We start from the raw sequence: 21759 nt of genomic DNA on the forward strand, positions 1-21759 counted from the left end.
TTTGCCACCTTGGACTGTAGCCTACCAGGCTCCTCCGTCCATGGAATTTTCCAGGCAAGAGTACTGGAGTGGGTTGACATTTCCTTCTCCAGGGGATCTTCCCCACCCAGGGATCAAATCCGGGTGTCCCGCATTGCAGGCAGACGCTTTACCGTCTGAGCCACCAGGGAAGCCCCCCAAAATATACGCATATAGGGGGAAGAAAGCCCTGGGCTGGGTCAGCTGCAGCTCCTTTTGGGCTCCTGGTGCCGGAGTTCACCCCGACCTTCCTCTGGGCCTTTAAGCGACGCTACCAACTCTTTAGCAGTGCTTTCACCGGGTCAAGTCCAATCCATCCAGCGAGGACACGGGCAGGCTTCGGCTCCATTCCCACCTGTGCGCCCCCGCACCCACCGCTTTTCCAGCGGGGCAGCTCCAGGTCCACCAACCGAGCCTGGCGCTCCTCCTCCAGCCGGACCGCATCCGCCAGGGCTCAGGCGCTAGGCCCGGGGCCACGTGTGCACTGCGAGCTGTCCCGGGGAGGCCACATGCACCGGCTGGCTGTGTGGACCCACCTTGCCAGGTAGCACACAGCCCCACGCGACCCTCTCAGGGTGTCGCAGTACCTACATGTCCACGGCGGGGCCGCAGTCCGTAGTGAGCGAAAAGGAGCCCTCGGACACGGCCAAGACCAGCACGTGCCACTGGCCGTCCACCAGAGCCGGGCTGCGGAAGGACACGCGGGTCTGCCAGGCGCCTGCCCCGTCCTCGCTGAGGAAGAGGAAGTGCAGCTGGGTGGGCGAGTAACGCAGGCCCAGCAGCAGCGAGTCGCGCTCCTCGGCCACCACCGTCAGCAGGTACTCATTCTTCTGCAAGAGAGGGGGCGGGGGTGGGGCGGGTGAGGTGAGGGGCGGGGCACTGAGGGGCGGGGAGGGTGAGGGGGTGGGGCAGGTGAGGTGGTGGGCGGGGCAGGTGAAGTGAGGGGCGGGGCATTGAGAGGCAGGGCGGGTGAGGGGGCGTGGCGGGTGAAGGGGCGGGGCAGGGGAGGGGGCGGAGCAGGTGAGGGAGCAGGTGGGGGCAGGTGAGAGCGGGGGCTCCAGACTGCAGTGCCTGAGGCAGTAACCCGAGTCTGTGATAAAACCAAACAAAGCCCTCGTGTCCCTGAGGACAGCTACTGTCAGTGAAGCAGAAAGCTGCAAGTGTTGGCGAGGATGTGGAGAAATCGGAGGCCCAGTGCACTGTTGGTGGGGGTGGAAAATGGAGTAGGGGTAATATTAATAAAAAACAGTAAGGAACGTTGGGGTACATGTGCCTTTTTGAACTGTGGATTTCTCAGGTTATATGCTCTCCAATTAAGAAATAAAAAAACAAAACAATAAGGAGACTCCTCAAAAAATTTATGTGGAATTACCATCTGACTTAGCAATTCCACTTTTGGCAGACACCCCAAAGGACAGACAGCAGTGTCCGGAAGAGGCAATTGTACACCCCTGTTCTTACATGCATCACTCTCAGTAGTTAAAATGTCACAGCAACCAGTGTCCATCAATGAAGAAATGATAAGTAAGATGTGGTGCATTCATGCAGTGAGATATTATTGAACCTTAAAAAGGAAGTTCTGACATCAATGTGGATAAACCTTGAGGATATTATGCTGAGTGATGTAAGCCAGTCACAGAAGGACAGCTAGTGTACAATGCACTCATATGAGACCACTGAAGGGGTCAGATCCAGAGACAGAAAGTAGAGTGGGTACCAGGGGCTGGGGGTGTTGGGGAGCTATTATTCAGTGTCTGTAGAGGTCCATTTTGGGGAGGATGAGAAAGGTTCTGGAGGTGGGCGGTGGTGATCGCTGCACAACAGTGTGACTGACCTTAATGCCACTGAACCATACACCTTAAAAGGGCTAGAAGGGAAATTCCACTTTACGTGTATTTTACCACAATTTTAAAAACCTCTCACAACCCGCGTGATCATCTTCTCCAAACACCAGCAACCCCAGCTGAGCATCACTTTCCAGCTTGAACCACAGAGAGACCATACCTACTTTATTGTTTGTTAATGCAACTTAGAGTCTGTTCATTTCTAGCCTAAAAATAAAGAAGGCTGAGTGCCAAAGAATTGATGCTTTCAAACTGTGGTGCTGGAGAAGACTCTTGAGAGTTCCTTGGACAGCAAGGAGATCAAATCAGTCAATCCTAAAGGAAATCAACTCTGAATATTCATTGGAAGGACTGATGTTGAAGCTGAAGTGCCAATACTTTGGCCACCTGATGCGAAGAGCCGACTCACTGGAAAAGACCCTGATGCTAGGAAAGAATGAGGGCAAGAGGAGAAGTGGGTGACAGAGAATGAGATGGTTGGATGGCATCACCAACTCAACAGACATGAGTTCGAGCAAACTCCGGGAAATAGTGAGGGACAGGGAAGCTTGGCATGCTGCAGTCCATGGAATCACAAAAAGTCAGACACAACTTAATGACTGAACAACAATTTCTAGCCTAATATCACAAAAAGGTAAAGAATCGAAAGTGATTAAATCTGCATGCTAAGCAGCTATGTAAAATATAGAATATAATCTTTTAGCAAGTCTTTGCCCATGCGAAAGTATGAGTGAAAATTTCACACAAGTATTACACTAAAGTGGAAAGCCTTCATGGTCCTCATGTTTAATTTAACACCTAATTTAGTAACATCCATGTGAAGAGTTTGGGTCACTTGGCCTCTGGCCACTCCGGCGCCAAGGGAGCACTCGTGGCCCCTGCGCTTATCCTTCCCCAGAAGGGATTTCCAGGAGCTAGTGCTCAGGAGTGTGTGCCTGAGGGCCAGTGGGACAAAATGCTCACGGTGGTGGTTGGGGCAAGGCAGGAGTTGGGAAAGACACTGATGTCACAGCCAGCGCATGCAGGCTGGACAGGCACCTCCACTACCCCCATGTTCATCTCCCAGGACCACAGGACCTGAGCAACCTAGTCCTTCCCAGCGAGGAAAGGCACCCCACCCAGTGTGCCTGCCCAGAGGAGTCAGGCCATTGCCCTTCCGGTGGCTTGTCACTCACCCCTAGAAACACTTGTAGCTGGAGAAGACCAGTGTCTGGTCAAAACCCTGGGTTTACCCTCAGTGAAGGTGAGATGAAGGGAGCAGATCAGGTGATGAACTGAGTTTATTTATCCCAGTGCCCAAGGAAGTGCACCCAAGGTTGGAAGTCGAGTGACCCAGACAGAGGACCTGCAGGGGTAGCGGGGCTGATGACCCAGAGGCAGCTGGAGGCGATTCCTGGGAGGCAAGAGCCCTGGGAGACGTGAGGTTGGGGTTCCTGGAGCAGGAGTGAGAGGTCAGTCGGTCAGGACAGTGGAGACATCGGGGAACCTGTCCTGAGTGAGGGCAGCCACCCAGCCCAGGTCAGGACAGAGGGAGGCTGGGAGGACCGAGTCACAGGTGGCACCTGAGCCTGGCTGGCCCTCAGGTGACATGCCAGGTCAGCAGCAGGGCTCTGGGGCGGAGATGGGGACATAGCAGGCGGGGCGGGAGCATGCGGGCTGGCAGAGGAGGGACACAGAGGAGGCCGGGCGGCAGCAGCTGGGCTGGCAGGAGGAGGCGGGGATGCAGCAGGCGGGGCGGCACACGGGGCGGCAGAGGAGGGACACGGAGGAGGAGGGTCTGCAGCAGGACGAGGGGGCTGAGCAGGGGGAGGCCTCACAGCACATGGGCCTGCAGCAGACGGGCCTGCAGCAGACGGGCTCACAGCAGGCAGGCTCACAGCAGGCCTGCTGGCAGGGGGAGGAGGTGCAGCAGGAGAGCTGGCAGGAGGAGGTGGGCACATAGCAGGCGGGGCAGGAGCATGCGGGTCGGCAGAGGAGGGACACACAGGAGGTTGGGCGGCAGCAGCTGGGCTGGCAGGAGGAGATGGGCACGCAGCAGGCGGGGCGGCACACCGGACGGCAGAGTAGGGACACAGAGGAGGAGGATTTGCAGCAGGAGGATGGGGCTGAGCAGGGGGAGGCCTCACAGCACACAGGCCTGCAGCAGACAGGCCTGCAGCAGACGGGCTCACAGCAGGCCTGCGGGCAGGGGGAGGAGGTGCAGCAGGAGGACTGGCAGCTAGACTGCTGGCAGCCCAAGGCTGGGCAGGAGCTGCTGCAGGCTGGCTGGCAGCAGGGGCTGGACTCGCAGCTCACTGGGGCACAGAGGAGGGTCAGGCGGGGGGCCGGGACGCAGCAGCTGGGGGCACAGCAAGGGGGCTCGCAGTAGCTCTCTGGACAGTCATAGCTCAGGTCGCTGGAGCAGACAGACAGGGTGGAGGCGGCCATGGTGGAGGCGGTGGGGCTGGAGGACGGTTTGAGTGTGTGTGAGTGTGTGAGCTGTGTGTGTGAGGTGCTTGGGGATGCAGGGCTTTTATACCTGGCCCCTGGCTTCTGTTGTCCCCACAGGAGACTCCCAGGCCCTCCCTTCCTTGTTGGGGTTGAGAGCTGGCTGCAGGAGCCCCTCATTAGTGCTGACATAGTTTCCACAACAGTTTTCACTCATTAAACCTGTGAGCGTAAATATCCCATGTTACAGGATGTTTTCCCATTTCTCTTTTGTTTGGCTCCAGAAAATATATAGAAAATATCTGAGGTAAGATCCTAAAGGAAATGAACCCTGAATATTCATTGGAAGGACTGATGCTGAAGCTGAAGCTCCAATCCTTTGGCCACCTAATTCAAAGAGCTGACTCCTTAGAAAAGACCCTGATGCTGGGAAATATTAATGCAAGAGCAGAAGGGGACAAAAGTGGACATGTTGGTTAGATAGCATCATTGACTCAATGGACATGAGTTTGTGCAAGCTCTGGGAGGTGGTGAAGAACAGGGAAGCCTGTTGTGCTGTAGTCCATGGGGTCATGAAGAGTGGGACACGACTGAGCAACTGAACTATAGGAACGATGCTGAGTGAAGGAAGGAAGGAAAGCAGGAAGTTTCCTCAGCAAGGAAGTTTCTGTAAGTAGATGAGGAAGCCCAGACATAGAGAAGTTAAGCAACCATCTCCAGGTCACACAGCCCAAAGAATCAGGACTGAGACTGGAAGCCAGCCGTCTGTATATAGGATTGAGGTTCTTATCCAAGCCTTCCCCCACACCAACTTCAGTGCTAGACGCAGAAGGAAGCATGTGTCCAAGGAAATTTACCACCAGGCAGCTGAGCTGAAAATTTATAACAGAGGCGGGAAAGAGCAAAATTATCACCACAGAAAATCAACTCTGTGGTTTTCAGCACAAACACTGCTAGTTCCTCCAAACCACAGAGGTAAAGTATGCATGCTTACTCAGGTGCTCAGTCGTGTCCATCTCTTTGTGACCCCATGAATTGTAGCCTGCCAGGTTCCTCTGTCCATGGGATTCTCCAGGCAAGAATACTGGAGTGAGGTGCCACTTCTTACTCCAACAGAGGTAAAGTATAAACCCCAAAATACAATGAGAAAAATTGTAATAAACAGACCATGTGTTTCGCTGACACCAAACATGATCGCTCAGTTGCTAACAAGGAAGAAGGAAGAGCTAGGATAAGACAGTAAAGACAGGACTGAACACGAACCACTCTGAGCTGAGTGCACCAAGGTGCATGTGTTTTTACTGGAAGGGCCTCATGAATTCAAGAGCATTGGATTCTTAGAGCCCACCCTAGTCATACATTGGCAGTTTTTAAATGAACCGAATGAAGGGCAGCTCCATTTCCAGGCAGGAAGAAATGGCCAACAGTCTGGAAATGAACCCTGACCAGGCGGACCCCAGACCTCTCCCATCAAACAGTGAAAGACACAGAGCTTTTGGGGGAACACTGCGGAGTAAGGCTTATTTTTTTCTTTTTTCAAATTATTACATCTTTCTCCTGCATTGGCAGGCCAATTCTTTACCACTAGTGCCACCTGGGAAGCCCCTTATATCTTTCTCAAGTAAAGAGAACAGCACTGTATTTTCACATAAGCTAGAGCTTGGGAAACACTCTACGCATGTTTCCCTCTTGGAGAAACATTTAAAGAGACAAGACAATTGATGGGCCTCCCCTGGAGGTCCAGGGGTTAAGAAGCCATCTTCCAGTGCATGGGGTGACCAGTCCCTGGTCAGGGAGCCAAGACCCCACATACCCCTCAGCCAGAAAAGCCGAAACATAAAAAAGAAGCAATGTGGGAACAAATTCAATAAAGACTTTAAAAATGGCCCACCTTAAAAAAATCTTGAAAACAAAAACCAGAAAGAAAGAAGACAAAGGGCCAAGTGAGGAAGCATACAGGACCACGTGGGAAATTGGGCAGGTATAGGCGAGAAGGGGAGGAAGAAAAGTCTAAACAGCCAGAGCGATGGGTTCTGTTGGTACACAGAGTCTGATCCTTCCCAGGCAGTGACCCTGGTGAGGGTCTGATACTTTATTAATATCAGATGTATTGAAACGTAAAGCTTTTGGATTGTTGTTGCTGTTCAGTCGCTAAGTCAAGTCCAATTCTTGGCGACCCTATGGACTGCAGCACGCCAGGCTCCTCTGTCCTCCACTGTCTCTCAGAGTTTGCTCAAATTCATATCCAGAGTCGATGATGCTATCTAAGCATCTCACCCTCTGCCTCCCGCTTCTCCTTTTGCTGTCAGTCTTTCCCAACATTAGACTCTTGTCTAATGAGTCAGCTCTTCGCATCAGGTGGCCAAAGTATTGGATCTTCACCTTTAGCATCAATCCTTCCAATGAATATTCAGGCTTGATCTTGCTGTCCAAGGGACTCTCAAGAGTCTTCTCCAACACCACAGTTCAAAAGCATCAATTCCTTGATGCTCAGCCTTGTTTATGGTCCAACACTCACATCCATACACGACTACTGGAAAAACTATAGCTTTGACTAGACAGACGTTTGCTGGCAAAGTAATATGTCTGCTTCTTAATATGCTGTCTAGGTTGGTCACAGCTTTTCTTCTAAGGAGCAAGCATCTTTTCATTTCATGACTGCTGTCACCATCTGTAGTGATTTTGGAGCCCCCCAAAATAAAGTCTGTCACTGTTTCCATTTTCCACATCTATTTCCCATGAAATGGTGGGACCAGATGCCATTTTCTTAGTTTTTTGAATGTTGAGTTTCATGTCAGCTTTTTCACTCTCCTCTTTCACCCTCATTAAGAGGCTCTTTAGTTTCTCTTCACTTTCTGCCATAAGGGTGGTATCATCTGCATAACTGAGGTTGTTGATATTTCTCCTAGCCATCTTGATTCCAGCTTGTACTTTATGCCGCCTGGCATTTTGGATGATGTACTCTGCATATCAGCAAAATAAGCAGGTTGACAATATACAGCCTTGATACTCCTTTCCCTATTTGGAACCAGTCCACTGTTAAATGTCCAGTCTAATCATTGCTTCTTGACCCACATACAGGTTTCTCAGGAGACAGGTAAGGTAGTCTGGTATTCCCATCTTTTTAAAACTTTTGCATATATTGGGTTTAATTAAATGTAACTAAATAAATTCTACCTGTCTTTTTCACTTTTAAATGTGGCTATTATAATAGTTGGGCTTCGCCTGTGGCTCTGCAGGAAAGAATTCTCCTGTCAGCAGGAACTGCAGGAGACACATATTTGATCCCTGGGTCAGGAAGATCCCCTGGAAGAGGGCACAGAAACCCACTCCTGTACTCTTGCCTGAAGAATCTCATGGACAGAAGAGTCGGGCAGGTTATAGTCCATAAGGTAACAAAGAATCAGAAACGCTTGAAGCAACTCAGCACATATGCATGCATATTATAAAGGTACAATTATATTTGAGGCGCCAAGTCAAGGCCCATCACAGTCCTACAAGTGTTTGCCTACCCAGCACTGTCCCGACAGGGCCAAGGTATGTCCCTCCTATCCACATTTCCCAAGAGGGATAGCTGCCTTAATACTTGAATTCCTGAGGGCATCACCCAGTGAGCACCTGCCATTTCCAAATAGCCCATCCCCCTTGGCTGTTGGTCCCTGGGATGGATAATTTCAAGTGTCCACTTGACCAGGCCACAGTGCCCAGTTGTCTGGGTAAACATGTCTGGATGTCATGACATGGTTGTTTCTTAGGTGAGTTCAACAATGAAATCAGTGGACTCTTAGTAAAACAGATCGCCCGACAAAATGTGGGTGGGCCACACCCAAGCAGTTGAAGACCTTGAGACCAGACTGATGTCCCCCAAAGAGAAAGAGATTCTACCAGCAGGTCATCTGTAGCTGCAACACCAACTCTTCCCAGGAAGCTCACCATACAGATTTGGGTCTTGCCTGCCTCTAAACTGTGAGCTAGCTCCTCAACATCAATCTCTGCATATGTGCACATGTCTTATTGGTTCTTTCTCTGGAGAACCCTGACTCACACAGGCTCCCAACATCACTGCATGCGGCTCTCACCATCCACACCTCTGCACACAGAGGAAAGCACTCACACTCATGTCCAGGGCACTAGAGAACGGCTGGCACCAGCCTCTCTGACGCTGTTTCTGGAGTAAGCTTTACGTATTCAAGGCAGATGTTTATTAAACGGGGTCTCCTTTGTCCCTACTGAGGCCCCATGTTCCAAGTGTGCAAGCCCAGGGCCTGAACATGGGCCCCACTCCCCCCCATCACTCGCTTCATGCACGGTCTACAGGTGAGCAGGATGCTCTGGACTGGAGGCTGCAGGAGAACCTCGGCCACAGGACAGCCAGGCAGTGAGGAGCAGGGTGTGGGGGAGCCGAGCCTGATGATGTTACTGTCCTGGACTCAGCTCAAGACCAGGTTTCTAAACCAGCCCAGCCCACTGTCCACAATAAAGGTCTTTCCCAGGGTTTGACCAGATATGCACTCCAGGCACAGAGATGGCATGACAGTGACTTTATTTGTTAACAGGCAGACCCCTCACCTAGGTCAGGACAAAATCATGACCAACAAGGATGGAGAGCAGGATGCTGGCTGAATCTCAGGGCCTGGAGGGAACCAGGAGCCAGCCCAGCCTGCTACTAGAAAATTCTGGGGCAGAAGGAGACCCCAGACTGGGCTCAAGGCTACAGAAGTTTCAGGTGAAAGTGAGCATTGGCCCTGGAAGGAGTTGGCAATGTGCCAGGTCAGCAACAGGGCTCCGGGGCCAAGGTTGGGATGCAGCAAGTAGGGCGGGAGCACGCGGGCCGGCAGAGCAGGGACACGCAGGAGGCCGGGCGGCAGCAGCTGGGCTGGCAGGAGGAGGCGGGCACGCAGCAGGCGGGGCGGCACACAGGACGGCAGAGCAGGGACACAGAGGAGGAGGGTCTGCAACTGACCGAGGAGCAGGGGTTGGGCTGGCAGCACAAGGAGGCTGAGCAAGGGGAGGACTCACAGCACACGGGCCTGCAGCAGACAGGCGTGCAGCAGACGGGCCTGCAGCAGACGGGCTCGCAGCAGACGGGCCTGCAGCAGACGGGCTCACAGCAGGCCTGCGGGCAGGGGGAGGAGGTGCAGCAGGAGGGCTGGCAGCTAGAGCATGAGGCCAGGCAGGAACTGCTGCAGGCTGGCTGGCAGCAGGGGCTGGACTCGCAGCTCACTGGGGCGCAGAGGAGGGTCAGGCGGGGGGCCGGGGTGCAGCAGCTGGGGGCACAGCAGTGGGGCTCACAGCAGCTCTCTGGACAGTCGTCCACCTGCCAGGAGGAGCCGGTGCTGGAGTCATAGGACCCGGGCAAGCAGACCCGGCTCCTGTAGCTCAGGTCACTAGAGCAGACGGACAAGGCCATGGTGGAGGTGGTGGGGCTGGAGGAGGGTGAGGATGTAAGTGTGTGTGAGTGAGTGAGTGTGTGAGTGCTACTCAGGGCTCTATGCCTTTTATACCCTGTCCAGGTGTGTGTTGGTCCGGCTGAAGGCTCCCTGAGTCTTCCCTTTCCTTGTTGGTGTTTTGAGCCCTTATTACTTCTTGTTTATTTACACAAGAGTTGGCTGCTTGTAAAATGCATGTCCTGGTTGAGGGCAGGATCACCCCAGAGCTGTGTGAGCTTCTCTAAGGAAACATAGGATTATCTAGGGTCCCGAAGCCCCACCTGTGTGTGCCTGCCAGCTGCTCCCCGCCCAGCTGTCTCCAAGGATCTGCAGGTGAGTGGCTGTGATCACCCCATCTCAGTGACTGGGCATCTCAGAGCTCAAAGTTGGGACAGTGCTGTCACCTGCTGTAGGACGTCCCTCTCAAGCACCAGGGCTGAACAGTGGATGGACCAGCCAAAGGGAGAAGGAGTGATTGAGCAGAACCAAGACATGTCTCAAGCACAGAGCAGGATGGAGGGAAGGCCAGCTCCATCAGCCGGGGTCTCCGGAGAGAGAACGTGGGCACAAAGGGAGAAACAGAACATTTTCCAGAGAGAAGGGAAAGAGACATGGTGCTTCAGATTTGGAACTTTGACCAAACACAGGACAAGATGAATGGAAAACGGTGCACATCTGACACACTGGTGAAATGTCTGACACCAAATACGAAGAAACAGCCTAAAAGCTTCCAGAGAGTTTGGCATCTGACTTCGCTCAGCCAATCAACGTACCTGAAGACAGTGGAACCAAATATTGAAAGTCTGAGGGAAGTGCATTATCAGGTGGATGGAGATGAGAGCATTTAGGATAAGACAGCTATTCTGAAAAGAAGCCACTCATACACTATCTACAAAAATCACCTTGAGAGTACACAGTCCAGAAAAAGAGCGAGCCCAAAGGCAGGAGAATATAAAGAATATTAATAAAGAACAGCACAGTCAGCACACAGCAGCCTAAGGGAGAGGAAGTCCATTGCTCGACCCTGTAGGAGCAAGCACTGCTAGCTGCCCGACCCCTCTGGCCTTCGGTCCACTCTTTGCCATGTGCAGTTCTCGGAGCTTTGACAAATGCAGACACACCCCAACCAGACCTTACAGGCCCCCAGACTCCTGTTCCACTTAAATCAGCCCCTCCCTCGGTCCAAAACCCAGTGCAAGTGCTGATTCAAAATCACTGCAGTGGTGTCTTTTCTAGGAGGTCACATACATGGAATTGTACACCAGGTGGCCCTTGGGGTCTGGCTTCTTTCGCTCAGCAAAACGCAGTGGCCGTGGTGCTATGTGCATCCGAGGCTCATCTGTTTTCCTGCTGCGTAGTGTCTGTGGTGAGGGTGCCCCACCATTTGTTCATTGGGCAGTTGGGAGACATTTTCATGACTCCCTGCTTTTGATGATTATGAACAAACCTGCTGTCAACGTTCTTTGTGTACAGGTTTTTGTGTGATCGTGTTTTCACTTCTCTAGGATAAACACACAGGCGAGGCATAGCTGGATTGGATGGGAACTGTCTGTTTAGCTTGATAGGAACCTGCTAAGCTCTTTCCCCAAGTGGCTGTGCCATTCTGCATTCCCACCAGCAATGCATGAACATTCTCGTGGCTGTGTATCCGTGGCCAACATCGATATTGTGAGGTTTTTAATTTAGTCCATTCTAATAGGCGTGAGGGCTTCCCAGGTGGCTCGGTGGTTAAGAATCCACCTGCCAATGCAGGAGATGTGAGTTCGATCTCTGGGGTGGGAAAATCCTCTGAAGAGGGAAATAGCACCCACTCCAGTATTCTTGCCTGGGAGATCCCATGGACAGAGGAGTCTGGCAGGCTATAGTCCATGGGGTCACAAAGAGCTACACACAACTTAGTGACTAAACAGGGCTTCCCTCATAGCTCAGTTGGTAAAGAATCCACCTGCAATGCAGGAGACCCTGGTTCAATTCCTGGGTCGGGAAGATCTGCTAGAGAAGGGATAGGCTACCCACTTCAGTGTTCTTGGACTACCCTTGTGGCTCAGCTGGTAAAGAATATGCCTGCAATGTGGGAGACCTGGGTTTGATCCCTGGGTTGGGAAGATCCCCTGGAGAAGGGAAAGGCTACCCACTCCAGTATTCTGGCCTGGAGAATTAAGAGTCAGACACAACTGAGCAACTTTCACTTCACTTCACTTCACTTAGTGACTAAACAACAACTTTAGGTATGCAGTAGTACCTTAGTACGGGAGAAAGCACTGGCGACCCACCCCAGTACTCTTGCCTGGGAAATCCCAGGGACGGAGGAGACAGGTAGGCTGTAGTCCATGGAGTTGCTAAGAGTCGGACACTACTGAGTGACTTCACTTTCACTTTTCTCTTTCATGCATTGGAGAAGGAAACGGCAACCCACTCCAGTGTTCTTGCCTGGAGAATCCCAGGGACGGAGGAGCCTGGTGGGCTGCCAGCTATGGGGTTTCACAGAGACGGACAGGACTGATGCGATTTAGCAGCAGCAGCAGTACCTTAGCAGAATTCAAACTTGCATTTCCCCAAAGACCAGTGATATGTTGAGGTTCTCTAATGTAAAAAGTAAAAGGCATGTAAGTTGAAAAAGTAGAAGTAAAATCATCTCTGTTCACTGATGTTATATGTGCATAATCCTTCTATATAAAAAATTTTAAAAATTCCATGCCTACACACAAAACCATTACCACTCTTAAGTGAATTCAGAAAAGCAGTAGGATACAAAGTCAGTATATAAAAAATAGTTGCATTTCTACACACTACTAGTGAATAACCATAAAAGGAAATTACAAAATCAATTCCATTTAGAATAACATCAAAAAAGTAAAATACTGAGGAATTAATCAAGGAGGTCGAAAACTTATACAGTGAAAACTACAAATCATTGTTGAAAGAAACAAAAGAAAACATAAGTAAATGGAAAGACACCCCAGATTTATGGATTGGAAGCTTTAATATTGTTAAGATATCATTACTATCCAAAGCAATCTATATATTTAATGCAGTTGCATTAAATAAAAAATCAAACATCAAACAAAATCAAAACACAAAATCAACATCTGGATAACTTTTCGCAGAAATAAAAAAACCCATTCTAAAATTCATATGGAATCTTAAGGGATCCTGACTAACCAAAAAAAAAAAAAAAAAAAAAACTAAAACAAAACATAACAAAACAAAAACCCTGAAAAAGAACAAAGCCAGAGGGATCCTACTTCCTGATTTCAAAACTCACTACAAAGCAACAGTAATCAAATAGAGTGGTCCTGGCACAAAGTCAGACATAGAGATCAATGGAAGAGAACACAGGGTCCAAAAATAAACCCTCACACATTAGGTCAAACCATTTTTGACAAGGCATTAAGTCCATTCACTGGAGAAAAGACAGTCTTTTCAACAAATGGTTCTAGGAAAATTGGATATTCACATGCATAAGAATGAAGTTAGATCCATACCTAACATCATACACAAAATTAACTCAAAGTGGACCCTCAATCTAAATGTAAGACCTGTAACTCTAAAACTCTTTGAAGAAAAAATAGGACAAGCCTTTACAACCTTGAATTTGGCAGTCATTTCCTGGATATGACACCAATGACACAGTCAACATAAGAAAATAGAAAAACTGGACTTCACGAAAATTTTAAATATTTTTCATCAAAATGTTGTATCAACAGAGAACAAAGGTAACCCAAAGAAGTGTGAGAAAACATTTGAAAATCATTTATCTGATAAGAGACTGATATCCAGAATGGATAGAGAACTCCTAAAACTCAATAACAGCAACCAAAAACCTAACTCAAGAATGAGCAAAGGGCACCAACAGACATTTTTCCAAAGAAGATATACAAATGGCCAATAAGCACATGAAAACATACTCAATGTAGCTAATCATTAGAGAAATGCAAATCAAAACTACAGAGACGTGCCACCTGACACCTCCTAGTATAATGACCATTTATTTAAAAAAACAACTTAAATATTGGTGAGAATGTGAAGAAATCGGAACACTTGTACACTGTTAGTGGGAACATGAACTGGTACAGCCACATGGAAATCAGTATAATGGTTCCTCAATAAATTAAAAGTAGAATTACTGTATGATTCAGTAATTCTACTGGGTCTATGCTGAAAAGAATTGAAAGCAGAATCTTGAAGAGATATTTATAAAACCACATTCAGAGAAGCATTTTTCACAATAGCTGAAAAGTGGAAGCAACTCAGGTGTTCACTGATGGATGAGTGGATAAGCAAAATGTGGTATACACATAGAATGGAGTATTATCCACCCTTTAAAAGGGAGTAAATCTGGCACTATTATGGATAAACCATGAGGACACTATGGTAAGATAAATAAGCCAGCCACAAAACGACAAATACTTTGAGGTTTCACTTACACGAAGTACTTGAGAGATAAAAAGTAGAATGATGCTTTCCAGGGGCTGTGAGAAAGGAAGTATGCGAATTGTCGTTTAATGTGTATAGAGTTTGTTTTGCAAGATAAAGAGTTCTGTGTTTGGATAATGGTGATGGTTACACAAGGTTATGAATGTGTTTAATACCATTGAACTGTACACTTTAAAGTGGTTAAGGTTGTAAACTTTGTGTTATGACTATATTACCTCAATAAAAAATTTTAAAAAGGCTATCAAGGCATGAAGAAACATGGAGGAAACTTAAATGCACATTACTAAGTGAAAGAAACCAATCTGAAAAGTTTCCAATCCTGATGGTTCCAAGGATATGACACTCTGGAAAAGACACAATGGAGTCAGTAAAAAGATCAGTGGTTGCCAGGGGTTAGCAGGGAAGAAGAGATGAATAGATGGAGCACAGAGGATTTTTAGGGCAGGGAAACTGTTCTGCAATGTTTATAGGTGTTATAACACTGTTCCATAGGTGTTATAATACATTTATCAAAACACATAGAACTTAGCAACAGCAAGAGTGAACTCTAATGTAAACTATGGACTTTGGGTGATATTAACATGTCAGTGTAGGTTTATCCATTATAACGAATGTAGCCTATTTGTAACAAATGCATCAAATCACAAGACACTGATGGTGGGGTAGGCTGTGCTTGTGCGAGGGTGGGGATACATAGGAACTCTGTACTTCCCACTCAGTTTTGCTGTGAACCTAAAACTGACCTAAAAAACAAGACATATTAAGTTTCTACAGGACAATTCAGGAGATCTCACACAAGGAGGCTGAGATGCTGGACTTGAGGAGGACAGCACAGGCCCACCTGGGAGGGAAAAGAAACAGAGGGGGTCTCACAGCTGCCCAGGTCCCCACCTCGAGTGATTCCAGGTCCCAGGCCAGAAACCCAGATGGAGCACCATGGATTTAAGTGAGTGATTTAAAATTTAAGTGAATTTTGGTTATTTGTGTCTTCGAGGAATGAGTCCATATCACCTTAATTGCTTATTGCATTCCCTTTTAATATCTGCTAATTTCTTCTCTTCCATTCCCACTATTTTATCTTAGAGTTGAGGCAACGTCCTTCGGAAGAGCCAACCCATGTCCTGAGAATTATGAACATTTCCAACAGGCAGGTGGGGGCAGGTCCTTTTAAGGGTCTCTTTCATCTCTGTGAATCAGTCCAGCTAACTTTATGGGTTTTCCCAGGCTCAGCCTCACACCTGTTTCCTTATCATTTCTTAGGGGACACTTAAGGGAGACCCTCCGTGGACAGGGGAGTTCCTCAGAACAGCTCTCTTCTCTCTGGCATCCTGGCTCTAGACACCAGCTGCCCCACACTGCCCCCAAATCGCAGTCCAGCTCTAAAACTGAGGGATCCATGGCGCTCCACCTGGGTTTCTGGCCTGGGTCCTGGACTCACTCTAGAGGTGGTGAGCTGGGCCACTGTGAGGCCCACTCTGCTTCTTTTCCCTCCCAGGTGGGCCTGTGCTGTCCTCCTCAAGTCCAGCATCTCAAGCTCCTTGTGTCCTGACCTTGTTAGCTCTCTGGATCAGTCAGGTGGGAAGGTCATCCAGGCCCTCTCACCCCACACAGTTGGAGCAGGCCTCCCCACTCCCACCACATTTCTGCTAAAAGTGCAGACTCACTGGCGGACCAAAAGGGGTGACCCCAGCCACACGCAGGTTGTGTTACATGGGTCCTTGGGCCACCCGCATGGAGCGGACTCAAGGGGCCAGTTGGCCCATATGTTTCAAGTGGGCAGGAACAGTCCAGGAGCCTGAGAAACCCCTAGACCATGAGAGGTCTGCAGGGGACGAGCCGCGGGCCAGGGCCAGAGCAGGCACTGACTTCCTGGAGAAGCAGAAGCCCCACCTGGGGACCCTGCCCAGAGGAGTCAGGCCCCTGCCTTTTGGGGTCTCAGTCACTTACTGCTGGGGGTTCCCCAGTGAGTCAGATGGTGAAGAACCTGCCTGCAGTGCAGGAGATCCAGGTCGATCCCTGAGTCAGGAAGATCCGCTGGAGAAGGGAATGGCAACGCATTCCAGTATTCTTGCCTGGAGAACTCCATGGACAGAGGAGCCTGGAGGGCTACAGTCCATGGGGGTCTCAAAGAGTCGGACATGACTGAGTGACTTACACACTCACTCACTGCCAGACATACTCGCGGCTGGAGGAGACTAGTGTCAGTTCACAATCGTGTGTTTCCTTCCACCCCTACACCCACCCCACCAGAGAATCACATGAAGGGAGCAGATCAGGTGATGAAGTGAATTTATTTATCCAGGTGCCTGAGGGGGCGCTGACAGGTTGGAAGTCGAGGCCTAGTGTTCCATACAGAGGACCTGGAGGGGTAGCGGGGCAGGTGACCCAGAGACAGCTGGAGGCGACTCCTGGGAGGCAGGAAACCCTGGAAGCCGTGAGGTCGGGGTTCCTGGGGCAGGAGTGAGAGGTCAGTTGTTCAGGACAGTGGAGACATCGGGGATCCTCTCCTGAGTGAGGGCAGCCACCCAGCTCAGGTCAGGACAGATGATCGAGTCACAGATGGAACCTGAGCCTGGCTGGCCCTGGGGTCACATGCCAGGTTAGCAGCAGGGCTCTGAGGCAGGGACGCAGCAAGCAGGGCGGGAACATGTGGGCTGGCAGAGCAGGGATACACAGGAGGCCGGGCGGCAGCAGCTGGGCTGGCAGGAGGAGGCGGGGATGCAGCAGGCGGGGCGGCACACGGGGCGGCAGAGGAGGGACACGGAGGAGGAGGGTCTGCAGCAGGAGGAGGGGGCTGAGCAGGGGGAGGCCTCACAGCACACGGGCCTGCAGCACACGGGCCTGCAGCAGACAGGCTCGCAGCAGACGGGCTCGCAGCAGACGGGCCTGCAGCAGACGGGCCTGCAGCAGACGGGCTCGCAGCATACGGGCCTGCAGCAGACGGGCTCACAGCAGACGGGCTCACAGCAGGCCTGCGGGCAGGGGGAGGAGGTGCAGCAGGAGGACTGGCAGCTAGACTGCTGGCAGCCCAAGGCCAGGCAGGAACTGCTGCAGGCTGGCTGGCAGCAGGGGCTGGACTCGCAGCTCACTGGGGCACAGAGGAGGGTCAGGCGGGGGGCCGGGGCACAGCAGCTGGGGGCACAGCAGGGGGGCTCGCAGTAGCTCTCTGGACAGTTGTAGCTCAGGTCGCTGGAGCAGACAGACAGGGTGGAGGCGGCCATGGTGGAGGCGGTGGGGCTGGACGACGGTTTGAGTGTGTGTGAGTGTGTGAGCTGTGTGTGTGAGGTGCTTGGGGATGCAGGGCTTTTATACCTGGCCCCTGGCTTGTGTTGTCCCCACAGGAGCCTCCCAGGCCCTCCCTTCCTTGTTGGGGTTGAGAGCTGGCTGCAGGAGCCCCTCATTAGTGCTGACATAGTTTCCACAACAGTTTTCACTCATTAAACCTGTGAGTATAAATATCCCATGTTGCAGGATGTTTTCCCATCTCTCCGTTGTTTGGCTCCAGAAAAGATATAGAAAATATCTGAGGTAAGATCCTAAAGGAAATGAACCCTGAATATTCATTGGAAGGACTGATGCTGAAGCTGAAGCTCCAATCCTTTGGCCACCTAATTCAAAGAGCTGACTCCTTAGAAAAGACCCTGATGCTGGGAAAGATTAAAGCAGGAGGAGAAGGGACAACAGAGGATGAGTTGGTTAGATGGCAAGACTGATTCAATGGACATGAGTTTGAGCAAGCTCTGGGAAATGGTGAAGAACAGGGAATCCTGTTGTGTTGTAGTCCATGGGGTCACGGGAGTGGGACACGACCGAGCACCTGAACAAGAGGAACAATGCTGAGTGAGGTTTAGATGTGAACATATCTCTAAATTGGTGAATTTAGGTGTCCCAGCTCTCCTGTGTTTGAGGTGTGTGTGTTAGTCGCTCAGTCGTGTCCGACTCATTTCAACCCCTAGGCTGCAGCCCACAGGCTCTTCTGTCAATGCAAGGATTTCCAGGCAAGGATTCTGGAGTGGGTTGCCATTTCCTTCTTCACTGCTTGAGGTAGAGTACTTCTAATATTATTTTGACTTTTACAAATCTTAAAATTTAGGTGTAAAGTGACATGTGCACGTCTGTAAAATGCAAGTGGTCCAGGGGATGTGACCGTGGAACCAGGTGAGGGTCATGTTCAGCAGGGGCTGCTGGGAGATCCTGGCACCCCACCTCCAGCAGCTGCTCTGCCAGCAGGAGGCATGGTGAATGGGACATCCAGTCCCCTGCAGCCCAGCCAGTGTGCCTGAGAGGAGCATTAATGGAGCGTGGTCATACGTGGTGTCTGTTAGGAGGTCTCTTCAGGGAGCAGCACTCACAGGTGTTTGAGTCAGAGGCCGAGCTCATCAACCTTTCACCCAAACCCAATTGCTCACAGCACACCCTGGGCACCCCACACTTCTCAGCCGAGCAACCTGCCCCTCTGGCCAGAGTTTGTCTTCCTCAAGGGTGATGCCCAGAAAGACTCAGAGAGAGGGCGGGTCTCCTCCTGGAGGCCCCACGAGTGAGCAGCAGAGACTCAAGAACCTGAGGCAACACCCAAAAGTAAGCTAAGGCAGGAGTTGGTTTTCCATGTGGATACAAGAAGATGTGGTCCCAGGGAGCCTGGAACAGAAAGTCAGCAAGGGCTGACTCTGGGGAAGATGGTGACATCTGGGCAGTGGTCATCACGGTGGCCCTGACCAATGCTGTGGGGTCAGATGACAGTGTCTGAGCACCTGTTCTAGGCCAGGTGGTGATCTGAACCCTCTACACCTGCCAAGTCTTGATTTCACATCCACTCAGCAAGGAAGTTTCTGTAAATAGATGAGGAAGCCCAGGCACAGAGAACTTAAGCAACCATCTCCAGGTCACACAGCCCAAAGTATCAGGACTGGGACTGGAAGCCAACCATCTGTATATAAGTTCGAGGCTCTTATCCAGGCCTTCCCCCAGGCCTACTTCAGTGCTAGACACAGAAGGAAGCATGTGTCCAAGGAAATCTACCTCCAGGCAGCCGTGCTGAAAATTTACAACAAAGGCGGGAAAGAGAAAAATTAACCCCATGGAAAATCCACTCTGGTTTTCAGCACAAACACTGCTAGTTCCTCCAAACCACACAGGTAAACTATGGATGCTCTCTCAGGGGCTCAGTCATGTCCGACTCCTTGTGAGTCCATGGACGGTAGCCCGCCAGGTTCCTCTGTCCATGGGATTCTCCAGGCAAGAATACTGGAGTGAGGTGGCACTTCTTACTCCAACAGAGTGTAGTGAAAGTTGCTCAGTCGTGTCTGACTTTTTGCAACCCCATAGATTATACAGTCCATGGAATTCTCCAGGCCAGAATACTGGAGTGGGTAGGCTTTCCTTTCTTCAGGGGATCTTCCCAACCCAGGGATCGAACCCAGGTCTCCCGCATTGTAGGCAGATTCTTTACCAGCTGAGCCACAAGGGAAGCCCAACAGTGGTAAAGCATATATCCCCAAATATAATGAGAGAAAATGTAATAAACAGACCATGTGTTCTGCCTACAGCAAACCTGAAAACTCAGTTGCTAACAAGGAAGAAGGAAGAGCTAGGATACAACAGCAAAGACAGGACTGAACACGAATCACTCTGAGCTGAGTGCACCAAGGTGCATGTGTTTGGACTGGAAGGGCCTCATGAATTCAAGAGCATCAGATTTTTAGAGCCCACCATAAATATACATTCAGTCAGTTCAGTTCAGTCACTCAGTCATGTCTGACTGCGACCCCTTGGACCACATGGGGACCACAGGGAGGCCAGGCCTCCCTGTCCATCACTAACTCCTCGAGTTTACTCAAACTCATGTCCATTGAGTCAGAGATGCCATCCAACCATCTCATCCTCTGTCATCCCCTTCTCCTCCGGCCTTGAATCTTTCCCAGCATCAGGGCCTTTTCAAATGAGTCAGTTCTTTGCATCAGGTGGCCAAAGGATTGGAGTTTCACTTCAGCATCAGTCCTTCTGACGAACATTCAGGACTGATTTCCTTTAGGATGGACGGGTTGGATCTCCTTGCAGTCCAAGGGACTCTCAAGGGTCTTCTCCAACACCACAGTTCACAAGCATCAATTCTTCTGCACTCAGCTTTCTTCATAGTCTAACACTCACATCCATACATGACTACTGGAAAAACCATAGCTTTGACTAGACAGACCTTTCTTGGCAAAGTAGTGTCTCTGCTTTTTAATATGCTATCTAGGTTGTTCATAATGTTTCTTCTAAGGAGTAAGCGTCTTTTTATTTCATGGCTGCAGTCACCATCTGCAGTGATTTTGGAACCCCCAAAATATAATGTCAGCCACTGTTTCCACTCTTTCTCAACCTATTTGCCATGAAGTGATGGGACTAGATGCCATGATCTTTGTTTTCTGAATGTTGAGTTTTACGCCAATTTTTTCACTCTTCTCTTTCACTTTCATCAAGAGGTTCTTTAGTTCTTCTTCACTTTCTGCCATAAGGGTGGGGTCATCTGCACATCTGAGGTTCTTGATATTTCTCCCAGCAATCTTGATTCCAGCTTGTGCTTCTTAAGCCCATCATTTCTCATGATGTACTCTGCATATAAGTTAAATAAGCACAGTGACAATATACAGCCTTGACATACTCATTTCCTATTTGGAACCAGTCTGTTGTTCCACGTGCAGGTTTAACTGTTGCTTCCTGACTTGCATACAGATTTCTCAAGAGGCAGGTCAGGTGGTCTGGTATTCACATCTCTTTCAGAATTTTCTACAGTTTATTGTGATCCACATAGTCAAAGGCTTTGGCATAGTCAATAAAGCAGAAATCGATGTTTTTCTGGAACTCTCTTGCTTTTTTTATGATCCAGCGGATGTTTGCAATTTGATCTCTGGTTCCTCTGCCTTTTCTAAAACCAGCTTGAACATCTGGTAGTTCACAGTTCACATACTGTTGAAGGCTGGCTTGGAGAATTTTGAGCATTACTTTGCTAGTGTGTGAGATGAGTGCAATTGTGCGGTAGTTGGAGCATTCATTGGCATTGCCTTTCTTAGGGATTGGAATGGAAACTGACCTTACCCAGTCCTGTGGCCACTACTGAGTTTTCCAAATTGGCAGTTTTTAAGTGAACTGAATGAAGGGCAGCTCCATCTCCAGGCAGGAAAAATCAGCCTACAGTCTGGTCTGGAGATGAACTATTACCGGGCGTACCCCCGACCTTTCCCACCAAACAGTGAAAGGCACAGACCTTGAAGGGAAACACTGGGAACTGAGGCTAACATTTCCTATTTTCAAATTATTACATCTTTCTCCTGCGTTGGCAGGCCAACTCTTTACCGCTAGTGCCACCTGAGTAGCCCATTATATCCTTCTCAAGTAAAGAGAACGGCAGTGTATTTTCACATAAACAAGAGCTTGGAAAACACTCTATGCATGTTTCCCTCTTGGAGAAACATTTAAAGAGACAAGACAAACGACGGGCCTCCCCTGGAGGTCCAGAGGTTAAGGATCCACCTTCCAGTGCATGGGGTGTGGGTTTGGTCCTGGCCAGGGAGACAAGACCCCACACGCCCTTCGGCCAGAAAAACCAAATCATAAAAAAGAAG

General features: G+C 49.9%; 2 protein-coding genes across 10 annotated transcripts in view; both read right to left on the reverse strand.

Annotated features, from left to right (window-relative positions):
- Positions 1–21759, reverse strand: part of TSPEAR (thrombospondin type laminin G domain and EAR repeats) — a 142458-nt gene that overhangs the window by 23756 nt on the left and 96943 nt on the right. Inside the window, exon 3 of the mRNA XM_043474549.1 lies at positions 610–848. Coding sequence (XP_043330484.1) covers positions 610–848 — 239 coding nt within the window. The remainder of the gene's footprint in view (positions 1–609; positions 849–21759) is intronic.
- LOC122445416 (keratin-associated protein 10-8-like) lies at positions 3125–17453 on the reverse strand. Of its 9 annotated transcripts, XM_043474556.1 has the most exons (4): positions 16982–17453; positions 9320–9379; positions 3985–4014; positions 3125–3705 (listed from the first exon to the last, which is right to left on the reverse strand). In XM_043474556.1, the coding sequence occupies exons 1-4, from the start codon at positions 17374–17376 to the stop codon at positions 3459–3461; spliced, it is 732 nt and encodes a 243-aa protein (XP_043330491.1). In that variant the 5' UTR covers positions 17377–17453; the 3' UTR covers positions 3125–3458. The 9 variants fall into 9 exon arrangements, with proteins under 9 accessions (XP_043330491.1, XP_043330494.1, XP_043330492.1 ...); XM_043474559.1 differs by lacking the exon at positions 3985–4014 and having other exon boundaries at positions 9305–9379; positions 17042–17453; XM_043474557.1 differs by lacking the exon at positions 3985–4014 and having other exon boundaries at positions 9305–9379.

Source organism: Cervus canadensis, chromosome 7, assembly GCF_019320065.1.
Source record: "Cervus canadensis isolate Bull #8, Minnesota chromosome 7, ASM1932006v1, whole genome shotgun sequence".
Taxonomy (NCBI): Eukaryota; Metazoa; Chordata; class Mammalia; order Artiodactyla; family Cervidae; genus Cervus; species Cervus canadensis.